The sequence below is a fragment of the Drosophila sulfurigaster genome, chromosome 3 (assembly GCF_023558435.1).
Source record: "Drosophila sulfurigaster albostrigata strain 15112-1811.04 chromosome 3, ASM2355843v2, whole genome shotgun sequence".
NCBI lineage: Eukaryota > Metazoa > Arthropoda > Insecta > Diptera > Drosophilidae > Drosophila > Drosophila sulfurigaster.
The window spans coordinates 39965484-39977447 of record NC_084883.1 but is presented as its reverse complement, the minus strand read 5'-3'; the positions used below and the strand labels follow the sequence as shown (position 1 = coordinate 39977447).

Sequence of the window (11964 nt, the reverse complement as noted above, 5' to 3'; positions counted from 1 at the left end):
TATTATTTATTTCATTTTAGTTGTGTTAATTTGTCATAAAATAACTCCAATACTGCAATTGTATTATTTTCCCTGGATGCCGCTTTTCATCCACTCATTATCATTCATCCATTTCCCTACACACAATTCTGTTTTAGAAAATTTGAAATTATTGAATTCAATGTGTCAATGTCGAAATATATTTCATAGATCTTAATCAGCCTTAATCTACTCGAACAACCCACACGCCACACACACTCACAACACACAAACGATTATCGAGGGGCACTCACCATGTGCCAGCCGAAAATGGGCGTTACAACGTCAAAGAAAATCAGATGGGAAAAAACAGAAATCGAAAACGAAATTCATAACGTACAGTTAGTTAATAGTATGTAAATTAAGTGCCTATCTTTAGAGTATCGTAAACAAATATACATAAATAATTGCATATCTTTAAAATATGAATAATGTATACAATTAAGCAAAGAATTGAATAAATGTTGCTTCGAAAATTCAGAATGTCGTTTGTCTTCATTAAGAACACTTAAATAATCACTGATGAAGTAGTAAAAGTAGTTGCCACAATGGTTAAAAAAAAACGAATTTAATTAAATATTAAAAAAAAAATAGAAGTAATAATTAAAGAGTAAATAAAGAAAATGAACAAAAAAGATGTACCTGCCAATTGATAAAAATCATATAAAAAATGTTTAATGACATACAAAAGTTAAATTGAAACTTTTAATTGGAATGTCGTTAAATTCAAATTCAAATTGTCATTAAACCAAAAAAACTCGTTGCATACCCTAGGGGGCAGCAGTAGAAGCCAAAGCAATTAAAATGACTGTCACTCATTCAACCAGTTACGTGCTAACATTTCTGTTTGCCTGGTATTTCTCCTGGCTGTGCAAGCACTTGAGACGAACTCAGTCGACAAAAATAGTTTGACAAAAAGTGTTGCATACTCTAGGGGGCATCCGGTGGAGCAGCTCCTCACTTGGTAATTCACTTGCTGCTGATTCTGTTCGCCTGGTATTTTACTTGAAACTGGACTAGCAAGTGTTGCAGCTTCAATCCAGTTGATGTGAAAACAGATGGAAAACTGTTTTGCTTATCAACTACTGTTCCTATCAGCAATTGCTTCGATCGGGAACAGTTGTAATTTTATCAACGCATCTTTATAAATTTGCTATTTAAGCGCAGTTCCTTAAGCTTTCTTTATTCAGTTCAAGTAGCACAATGAAGGTAGTTGGAATTCTAATTTTTCTCGCACTGTATGTGTCCCACATAGAGTCTGAGAAAAAAGATTGTCGGGGAGCTGCATGTAAGTAATTATATTAACAATTTGATATATTTAAATAAACCAATAATTTATTACAGTTGCACAGGTGTGCGAGGGTTTTAAAAATCGTGGTGTTGCTGGTTGGCCCGTTTGCCGAAAGAATTCCAATAACGAAATGTGGTACTTCGACACAAAGACGAAACACTGTAAGAAGTTGGCCTATAGAGGTTGTGGTGGCAACCAAAATCGTTTTTGCTCTCGAAGTGGTTGCATCAAACAATGCAAGCAACCAATTGATAAAATAATTAATACTAGCCCTTTAGATGAACTATTTTAAGTAAATAGTATAAAATAATATGTTTTGTAAAATTGTAAAATGTTCAACAAAAAATAAATAAATTAAATTTATAAAATTCGAAGGTTTAAAATCAGCTACACACTTAGTGTGAGTCACCACATGAGTTACCATGCCTTATAATTCCCAACTGCTTATTCGGCGTTGTTGTGTTTTAAATAGCGTGCGCGCTAAAATTATGCGACTTAAAATGAAGAAAACTTTACTTCCCGAACCATCGTGTGGGCCTTTGCTAATTTTAGTAAAGGGACGTAATTCTGATTTAAAATGTTAATTTTTATTTTTCATTTTTATAAATTATGTAGATTTTAAGTCTGCATTTAAATACTCATGTTATTTGTTTATGAGTGGCACAGACTGAACTGCGCAAACAGCTAAAATTCAGTCAAATTGAGAGCTGAGCTACCAGGCGAACAGAAATTTGCAGCAGGCAGCAAATGCATTATTAACGGCTCAATGCTTTTTTTTTTTGTTACATTTATTTACAACTGTTTGAGAGCTTTTTACATTTGCACCTGTTGATTCACGAGTTGATTTTCAGTTTGATATAGAAACGTCATTTAAAGTTTGCAGTTCACTTTATGCTTATATATTAATAATTTTCACTTAGACCTTACTTCTGAGCATTTGATAAAAAACATATTTTAATAGTAATTAAGTTTTTAGCAGCTGCTTTTGCTAACCACCATGCAGCGTTGATATAAAAAGCACATTATCATTAGGCTGCAGTTCATACTCCAATTCGCCCTGCAATTTAAGAACGTTAAGAATTGAAGTATGCGTCTATACTTAAACATAACTCACCAGCAGCTCCCAATCCGTGTCATTGATCAGCACCAGAATTCCAGGTCGTCTAAAAAAACAACAAATGCATTTAGTATAGAAATCAACACGTGCTATTTGGATATGCCCAACTTACACAGTGTCACCTTGTATGAATAGCTCTGGACGTTCTGTTAATATGTTGGCATGCATCCACTTTAATAAATTCGCTATTGTCCCTGCAAATTAACAATATTTAAAATGATTAATTTCATTAGACAATAAAAAGATGCTTACATTTCTGAGTGCCATCCAATGATAGCTCACGTTTTTTGATATTTCCAAAAAGTAGTTCTGCGCCAGCACTGAAATACAGTTTATTTTTATAAACATTATAATAACAAGCTAAGCATTAAATTACCTAAACTCCAATATTATTTTCAGATCCGGCATGCCTCCCATTTTACATTTGTTTTGAGTTGTTTCTTAAAAAAGCTTTCTACAGCTGTTTTATTTGGCGGTGTGTGACCATTCAAATGACGAGAACTATCGATAAAGCACTTTTAATACTAAAAATACCAGCCAATCGTCATCGTGCTTGCCATTCACTAAAAACACCGACATGTACTGCTTTCTGCGTTAACAGTGCTCTTTTTGCGTTTTGAAATTTAAAATTTGAATTTAGGGTACCTAAATTTTAAATTATTGCCCCATGTGTCTATAATACCAAAGTTGAAATAAAACAAAACACATCGATGAATATTATTAATTTATTTAGCTTTAATTTCATTAAATAGTTAAGGACATTGACATTTTGTTGGCGTTTGTAAAATAATTATGTGTGGACATTTTTAGTTTGCGCAAAGTGCTTTCATTATAATACAAAACCATGAAAATAAAACTAAACAATTTAATTGCTAGGACGTGTGTGTGCGTGTATTGCGTTTGGGTATATGTTTTTGTGTGTTTGCAGTGTTTTGTAGTGTGTGGTAGGTTTTTGTTTAATAACATACATATTATAAAAAAAATAAAAGAAAACATAAACTGTGTTTTAATACAAGTATTTAACTGAAACCCACGGTTAGAAAACCTTTACACGCATCTTTTGTTTTTTTTTGTGTGGTTAGAGAACTTAAAATAAATAAATAAACATACATACATTATGCAATGTGTGGCAACAATAGTTACAGTATTTATCATTTTGTTTACAATCATTTTGTTTTTGTTGTTTTTTTTTTAGTGTTTCTTTCATTTTGTTTTTGTTTTCGCGTTCAAATGCAATTACAAATAATAAATATATATTTTATACAATTTGATGGTAAAGCACAAAAAATATCAATATTTAAGCGAGATTTTCTTTCATTATCATTTTCATTTTGATTTTGTTTCTTATGTTTTTTTTGTTGTTTTGTCACTCGATTTTCCCACTTTAGTTTAGGCTAGCATAATGCGTATAGCTCTATATAATTTTTGATGCTATATTAATAAGTATACAAGCACTCGTACAATAGTTAATTTATAATTTTAAAAATTTGTGGCTTTTGATTTTAGGATTCAATTTTTTTTGTTTTGTTTTTCATTTTCTTTTTGTTTAGCTAATTCTCATCTCATATCTAATAAGTGTATATGTATGTGTAAGTGTAAGGCATTATTTTGTTTGTATTTGTTTTTGTTTTTTTTTGATTTGTATATATCGTTTAATACATATTCCGCTCAAACCGATGATTTGATCCATTTTCGTTGAATTTTGTTAATTTTTAATATATGGCTAAATCTCGCTCCCTTTTTTTTTAAATTTGCCTTTCACTTCTCTTTAGCTGCAACTGCTTCCATCCAAGTCCTGACTTGCTAGGCGACTGTTTGACTTGGTTCTTGACTTGGAGGTTGACTGCGGAGTTGCCTTACATCAGCTTCTGCTTGGCACAGTCGGGGCAGAGAATGTCGGGTCCGTCAGTGATGAAACCGCGTCCAACCAGGCTGGCCTTGCAGCTGGCACAGACAAAGCAATCGTGATGCCAATGACGCTCCTCAAACGAAATGAAGCGTGTGCCACCAATGCCTGCAGATAAGAGATTAATTAGTCATATATTTTATATAATGTTAAAGGGTATCACCACTCACCAGTGATGGGCTTGACACACGATGTGCAGCGTTTGGCAAACAGCTCGCCGAAACATTCGGCACAATAAGGCTTCTCGTCGCGACTGGTGAAGCGCTGTCCAGCCAGCGTGATGTTGCAGTGGGTGCAAGTGAAGCACTCACGATGCCATGGCTCGTTCTTGTAGGTAACTCCACCCGACGTAATTACCTGAAAGTCATAATTGAAACATTCTTAAGCAATGCAATTCTTGCCACTTTCATTTGGGAACTCACCTTGTTGCACTTGATGCAACGCGTGGCAAACTTCTCCTCGTAGCAGCCGGCGCAATAAATTTCCTGCTCTCGCGGTATAAACGACTTGGTGCCAATGGCCATCTTGCAGACACAGCAACAGAAGCAATTCTCATGCCACTGACGCGTTTTGTATTCCATTTTCTTGGTACCTAGAGAGAGAGAGAGAGAAACATAGACAAATCAATTTCAATTTCAATTTCATATTGCAACCTTGAACTTTGGCCAGTAACTCAATCTATTAAATACCCCAAATTCCAGACATATTCAGGCCAAAACCCAATCACAATTTACATTCAATAATAACGCTGAGTAAAAAACAAAATCCGATTTCTTTTACCAGCATTATGTGCAGCTGACATGCAACGCGAAAAAGCGTAACCCTTTTATTCGCTTTTCCATTCCCTTTTTAGGCTGATTTTCATAACAATTAATGCAAAAATTATTCAAATTGTGCAGTCTCAAGAGACACGATGAGACCCCTAGAAGTTATCGTTATAATCGTCGTGGCTCCATTAGTTTCCCATTGTGGCACCGACTACTCAGCAGCTAGTGTGCATAAAAAATCTCTTTAGTTTATTTATTGCGTGCTCAAAATTTGTTGCCAAAAATAAGACATGAAATTGTCTGCCTGCCGACTCGACTACTGTTTTTTGTTGAGTGAAAACTTTGGAGGGATTTCATAGTTGGGTTCACTGACTGCCAATTGGTAGCTAGAGGGAAGTGGGTAATTGACTGGAATAATGTCAGGGCGGTTACTAACTAACCCATTCTAGTCAATTCTTTTGTCTCCTATTGTTTCTATGTTATGCTTTAAATTGCCGCTGTGGTAGGCAAAGTTTCATTTATTTAATAGTTTCCATCAAAAAGACTCGCAAAATCATATATGAGCAAAGTTATGAGCTCTGTAACTGTTACTTAGTTGAATGTGTCATAGACATTAGGTGATGTAGGAGATGTTACCACATGTTAATAGCAGACATGACGAATAAAGCTAGAAGTATTTATATGTCAGAGTTTAGATGAGAAAAGTGAGGAAGAGTTGAGACGGATTTGACTTAGAGATTTGTTTCTTTTTTTTATTTATACGTTACTTAAATTTTATAGCAACGGACAACAAAATGCTTTACTAAAATAATCAGAACTAAAAATAGACTAGTTTACAAGGAAAGAATTTAAAGAGCCTATTAAAAGCCCTATATGACATATTAATAGATTCGAAAGGAAGCTTTGACTATGAAATTATTTTTCAATTAATGGTTTACAAGAAAACGCAAGGAAATGTATCTATTAAAAGTCCTATATGATAGATTAAAAAAAAAAAAGAAAAGTGAGTAAAGAAGACTTTGTCTAAAAAGTTTATTCCTTAATTCAGTCATTAATTTAATAGTAGTCTTCGAGCAATGTTTGCTTTACTTAAATAAATATAAATAAAAATAAAAATAGACTCCTTCAAAAGGAAACAAGCTAATGCATTCTGGTCGAAAGATTTCAAATGGTGAAAGTAGACAAAAAAATGTATTGGACAACCGTTGAGAATGATTTGACTAAGAAATTTGTTAATGTTATAGTTGAATGCTTGAGTAGTCACGTATAGTAGTTACGTAGATATACATATGTAAATCTAATATAATGTAATGTTATATAAAATATGTAAATAGAAACATGCTGGTTATAAGTCTTAGCTTAGAAACATTAAAAATACCGAGAAAAAATTTATTTAATGGGTGAAATAAATTGATTGCTTCACAGCCCAAGAAAAAACATTCTGAACTCAAATATGGATAGAACAACTTTTTTTGCTTACATCTCTCATCTGCGAGTATTAAACATGTTTTAATGAGCATATCATCATCGTCTAGAGATTGTCTATTTTTTTGTCCGTTTCTTTTTTTTTCTGTTTTTATTAAGTGTACCTCCGCTTGGGTTAATGTTACTCATCCGCAGACGAAAGCTGCGATGACGTTATGGAGTGCTGGACACAATGCGAAAGCACTTCATGTGGGTGTCTATATTATTTATTTTTTCCTTTTTTTCTATCATCTTTCAACCTTTTTGGCAATAGCCGAAGCATTAAATGGGCACTAATATTGATAAATTATGATGTATCGCTGGTTTTTAATTAACATAATTTACGAGCAACAGCGCATTAGCTGATCGCTGATCGAGGCGAGATTTACCTGCTTTGGTGGCACGCGGATCACCGAGGCGACAATAATCGCCCAGGGAGCAATAGAAGCTGCGATTCTCCTCGACAGCGCTGGCATTTGGTAGGAACATGCTGAGCACAGCGATGTCCTCGTTGTTATCCTTGGCCTTCTTAATGCGCTCGGCGCCAATCGTTTTGGTTTGCAAATGCAAACGCGACTTCATCCTAGAGCTGAGCACATCCACATCGGTCATGATCGGTTTTATATTCTATATAGAACCAAAGGGATTGCTACAGAATGCCTACAACTTCAGACTGGCAGCAAGAAACTCGTAAACTGGCCTTTTAAGTCACGACACAATCCAAGTGTAAGTTGGCAAGTAATTTGTTTGGTAAAAAAAAAGAATTCCGCAAGTGGGTCAGCGTCAACGTTTAGCTGATCAATGGACTTGAACTGGAGCTTGGTTTTAGGGGAATGGGGCAGCAAACCAGTTAAGATGTACAATCTTAAGCCCAGCCTAAACTAATCTCTAGGCGATCTTTGTGCTCTCGAAAAGCAACACAACAAATTTGGCGACGTCGAGTCTCTCTCAAGGCAATGACATCACGTTGAAATTTTCTCGCATCGACAACAAGTTTCATTAAACTTAGAGAATGTTTATAAATAACATGGCAAAAAAACAGCAACAGCCACACAACAATAGCTACAAATAATGCCTTCATAAATCATTAAATAATTAACTTTTTTTGTTGTTTGTAAAAAATCAAAAGTAGCTACAAAATAAATTACGTTGAAGAATTATCATGAGCGCGTGCGCGCAAAATTAAGGCAGGAAATTGACAAATTCTATATGCTGAATTTGCCCACAGGAAACCGCTTTGGAATATGGCCAAAGCAATTAATATGGCAGGGAATTGGGTCTGCGGGTTGTTTGTTAGCGGATTGAGAACTATTTGGTAAACCGCAGCATTCATATGGCTTTTGCAGCATAACATTTTGTGGTTTGAGTTAAGCTTGATCGCTGCTTATATTTATAGCTCTCCCTCCTCTCTCAGACGTGTCACATAATTATAACTAATTGAATGCTGGTTGCCAAGCAGCACACACACACAACTAACACGACATCCCAAAGACATCGCCCACGAATTGAGTCGACAGTCGACGCCTACAACAAGACAAGACTGAGACTGAGACGCCGCCATCGTTGAGGTCAAGTGGAGATCGGAGGAGGCGACATTGAAATTCGCCAGGCAGTCAAATTGCTCGCATTGACAGCCAGCTGTGATCTAAGTGCATGATTGATAGCTCGCTTTATGAAAACAATAATAATAATGCAGTGTTTAAGCTCTCGCATTGCTGGCAAATGAAATGGAAAGTGCGGCCAGCCGCTCGTGCTCTGCATTTGATGAGCTTCGCTCAGCACAATTTGTGGCAAGTTCGTATTTCGACTACTCGAATTCGTTGACATTTCCGCAGCGAAATCAAAGAATGCAACTCTCAGTGTTTGTATAATGATTTCCTCAACTTTAAGTTCAGCTTATGCAATCGTCTTTATATTTCGTGATATGTCTCTTGTTAGGCAGCTTAATCAGCAATGTCGCTTTCTGACCTGGCTGTGCAAATGTCAACGGCTGGCTGCAGGGCATACAGCCAAAAGCTGTCTATAGATTTATTAGGTTTCTGTTTTCCACATAAAAGAGAAATTGAAATCGCCCGCTTGTTGTTGTTTGGCTTGTCTCTGATAAGCCGATACAAAAACAAGCGGGAAAGCTGCAGTCGAGTGTGCTCGGCTGTGAAATACCTGCTACACATTTTGAATTAAAGCAAACTACTGAGGCATATACCATAGTGATATATTCAAAATATACCACAGAGTGCAAAATATACCAGACGGTAACATAGAAAAGTATTTCTTGAATACATTCAAAATAGTGCGGTTTTCATTTTGAAATATACCAAATTGATATACCGCAAAAATACTAAAATTAAACCAAAGACTAATTTAGGTATATTCATACAGTAGTACATTCAAAATACACAAAAAAAAGTATGTCTCTATCTATTTTAGCTTTTGAGATCCAGATGCTCATATGGACAGACGGACAGACAGACATGGCTATATCGTATCTGCTGTTGACACTGATCAATAATATATGTATACTTTATAGACTCGAAGTTTCCTTCTTCTGCGTGCTACATACATTTCCTGGAGGCACAAAGTTATAATACCCTTTTACCCCATAGATAGCGGGTATAATCAGTCACAAAGACAAATGACAGTGAGGTTCATTTAGGGTTTTACGCGGGTTTCAACTCTCCGTTTGCATTTGAATGTTGTAAACAGGCGCCGTGTATTGAGTGCTCTTGAGATTTATTGGGTCGGCTACCTTTTTCCTTTTTTCTTCCATTTTTTAAATATAAATTGCGCCTGACATTCAATTAATAAAGCCAAGTACAGCAAAAGTTCAAGCTGTCGTTTTCAATTTTTTTTTTGTTTTTCGTGTTTATATGATTTTAATTTCGATTTCGATTTCATTTCAATTGGCATTCAATTGCAGTGCCAACAAAACCAAAAAAAAAACAGAGAGAAATGCCAACCAACTCTCAAGTGGGCGAACTGAAATTGCTGTTACACTCTTTGCGTGCATATTCATGATTGTGTCTGCCATCGTCGTCGTCGTTTCTGTGTGCTGTGTGTGCTGCTTTTCATGTTTTCCATTTAGCTCTTTAAATGTGGCACACGTCGATGCTATCGCCACAATTTTTTTTTTTTGTTTTAAATGCAGCCAAAAAAAGGCAGTTCAAATTGTTTCCGGTTTTGGCTATGTAATTTCTATTCAACAAGCGAGCTGCTGTCAAATTTCTTATTATTAATACGAATTTTATTCGAACTCGATCTCAACTGCAATGCAGAGGCGATAGACTCGAGATTCCAGTTCCTAGTTTCGGGATTATGCAATGTGCGTAGGGGGATTAATTTGAAAGTGTCGCAGCAAGCAATGCGCATACGCCCAGGCGAACTAAATGAAATATTGCGTATACGCAGCAGCGGCAACTGCTTTATATCAGGGCTAGTTTACGAGATCTGGCTGCAGTTACACCAAAAAAATGTTTGTGTGTGGGGGCACTTAATAATTCAGCTTGTTTACAAGAATATTTGCTGCGCCAAACAAATTTATTGTTTACAGCAAACGAGAAATATTCTCTGTATTCTGTATGCTGTGCCAAATTCAACAATAACGAAGTGCGGAAATACTTTTTAATTGGCTTTTAATAAATGATACGAGCGAGTCCGCGCGACTATTTTGTTTATAAGATTGCGCTGCAATTGATATCAAACATGCAACACGTTGCTCCCGTTAAACACGTTCAACAATTTACATCCGCGGCACTTGCCGAGCGCTTTGAAAGCCGTTTTGAGACTGAGAACAGCCGCCAAAAAAAACAACATCGAATAGGCCGACACAGTAAATAACAACAACGGGGGAAAAAACGACTCAAATGAGGTGAGTTCAGTTTGTGAGTTGAATTCAAGTTGAGCTGTGTTGAGTTGAGTTCGTTGTTGAGTGAAATTCGTAAGCAAGCGAGCAAGTTGTAGCTGATTGTTGTCGCTTGTTGTTGCCGCCAACTCTCGGACAAAGATCGTCTTGTTGAACATGGCAGAGAAGAGACATAACAAGGCAGGCAAGGTGCCATTTAGGCTCCTCATGCAATTATGAACTATTTTGACTGGCGGAAACTGGTTGAATGACAGTCAGACGGACTGCCGGACTGACCAGACTGACTGACTCGCTTATGTTTTATGCAGATAACTGCGTTACGTTCCAGTTGCTTGTCAATCTCCGCCAGGGCGTTAAGGTGAGCAGCAGCACACATTGTGGGCTGCTGTTTGTGAAGGAAATGTGATATGGAAATTCGCAGCCAGAGTAGTTGATACGGGTTGATATGGAAATTCGCAGCCAGTTGTCACTAGCTGATATGGAAATTCGCATCCAGAGCAGTTGACATTAGCTGACAAACGCCGCATTTGGTCAAAGCAGCCCTAAATTTTTTCCCCATTCGCTTGTTTGATTAATTGCCGACTCGGAATCTGCGTGGGTATTTTGTCTAGTAAACAGATCAATTGAATTGCAATTAAATAGTTAACTTCAGTTTATCAAGCAATTAAACAATTAAGCAGTCAAGCTGAAGTGGAAGTGAAGTAAAATTGCAGCTTGCAGATAATTTAAAGTCTTCAGATCGAGTTGAGCACGTAAAATTCGCACTGACTCATTAAACTTGCTGTACGCCTCATAAATGATTTTTTAGTAATAACTTCTGACAAATATGCCGCAATTATGGTCGATAAACGAGCAAACAAGTAAGAAAGTGTGCTCGAGTATGCTCGACTGTGAGATACCCGCTACCTATTGTGAATAAAAGCAAATAAGAACAGTGTTCAATTTAAAATATACCTATCATCACTATACCAAAAATACTAAAATTATACCAAAGGCTACATTTGATATATTGATATAGTATTACATTTGTATTTGGTATATAGATTTAGTACTACATACAAAATATACCACAGAGTGTAAAATATACCTAAGGCTAAATTTAGTATATTGATATAGTACTACATTCAAAATATACCACAGAGTGCAAAATATACCAAAGCAGCCAAAGCAACTAATACCCTCTCTACTTACTACGTAGAGCAAGGAGGCACAAAGTTATAATACCCTTCTACTCTATGAGTAGCTGGTATGAAAATGTAGTATTTCCATATGAAAAGCATTAATTTAATTCAACACGCTTATCGGCGATCTTTAATAATAATAATAATAATTCTTCGTTGCCATTTCATTGTTACGCAGCCAATTTAAAAGCCACAAATCATGAGAGCAGCAACAAGTCGAAAAAGAAAAACAAGTTCTATACAAAAATATTCAAATAGTTATAAATAAAAAAGTGTTTGCGTTGAGTCATGAGGTAGCGAGTGCTTAATGTGGATCTGTTCAACAATTTGCCACGAATTAACATAGATGACAGGGGATGAT

The 11964-nt window shown here is 36.0% G+C and overlaps 3 protein-coding genes across 9 annotated transcripts in view; 1 reads left to right on the top strand and 2 right to left on the bottom strand.

The window, feature by feature from the left end:
* The first annotated feature begins 1173 nt into the window (after positions 1-1173).
* LOC133845296 (amblin-like) lies at positions 1174-1606 on the top strand. The gene is made up of 2 exons (XM_062279728.1): positions 1174-1306; positions 1363-1606. Exons 1-2 carry the CDS (start codon positions 1222-1224, stop codon positions 1599-1601), a joined length of 324 nt encoding a protein of 107 aa, XP_062135712.1. The 5' UTR covers positions 1174-1221; the 3' UTR covers positions 1602-1606.
* A 360-nt stretch (positions 1607-1966) lies between these two features.
* On the bottom strand, positions 1967-2924 carry LOC133845297 (ubiquitin-related modifier 1 homolog). The gene is made up of 5 exons (XM_062279729.1): positions 2803-2924; positions 2679-2746; positions 2539-2620; positions 2424-2472; positions 1967-2366 (listed from the first exon to the last, which is right to left on the bottom strand). Exons 1-5 carry the CDS (start codon positions 2841-2843, stop codon positions 2298-2300), a joined length of 309 nt encoding a protein of 102 aa, XP_062135713.1. The 5' UTR covers positions 2844-2924; the 3' UTR covers positions 1967-2297.
* Positions 2925-3133: 209 nt separating this feature from the next.
* LOC133845293 (four and a half LIM domains protein 2) overlaps positions 3134-11964 on the bottom strand; it is a 72312-nt gene continuing 63481 nt past the window's right edge. For 4 of the 7 annotated variants that reach the window (XM_062279721.1, XM_062279720.1, XM_062279722.1 and 1 more), the window contains 3 exons: positions 4755-4924; positions 4503-4689; positions 3566-4440 (listed from right to left, as the gene is read on the bottom strand). In XM_062279721.1, coding sequence (XP_062135705.1) covers positions 4283-4440; positions 4503-4689; positions 4755-4924 — 515 coding nt within the window. In that variant the 3' untranslated portion in view covers positions 3566-4282. Of the gene's footprint in view, positions 4441-4502; positions 4690-4754; positions 4925-6952; positions 7200-10178; positions 10334-11964 lie in introns of those variants that run through there. The other 3 variants (XM_062279724.1, XM_062279725.1, XM_062279718.1) reach the window with 3 other exon arrangements.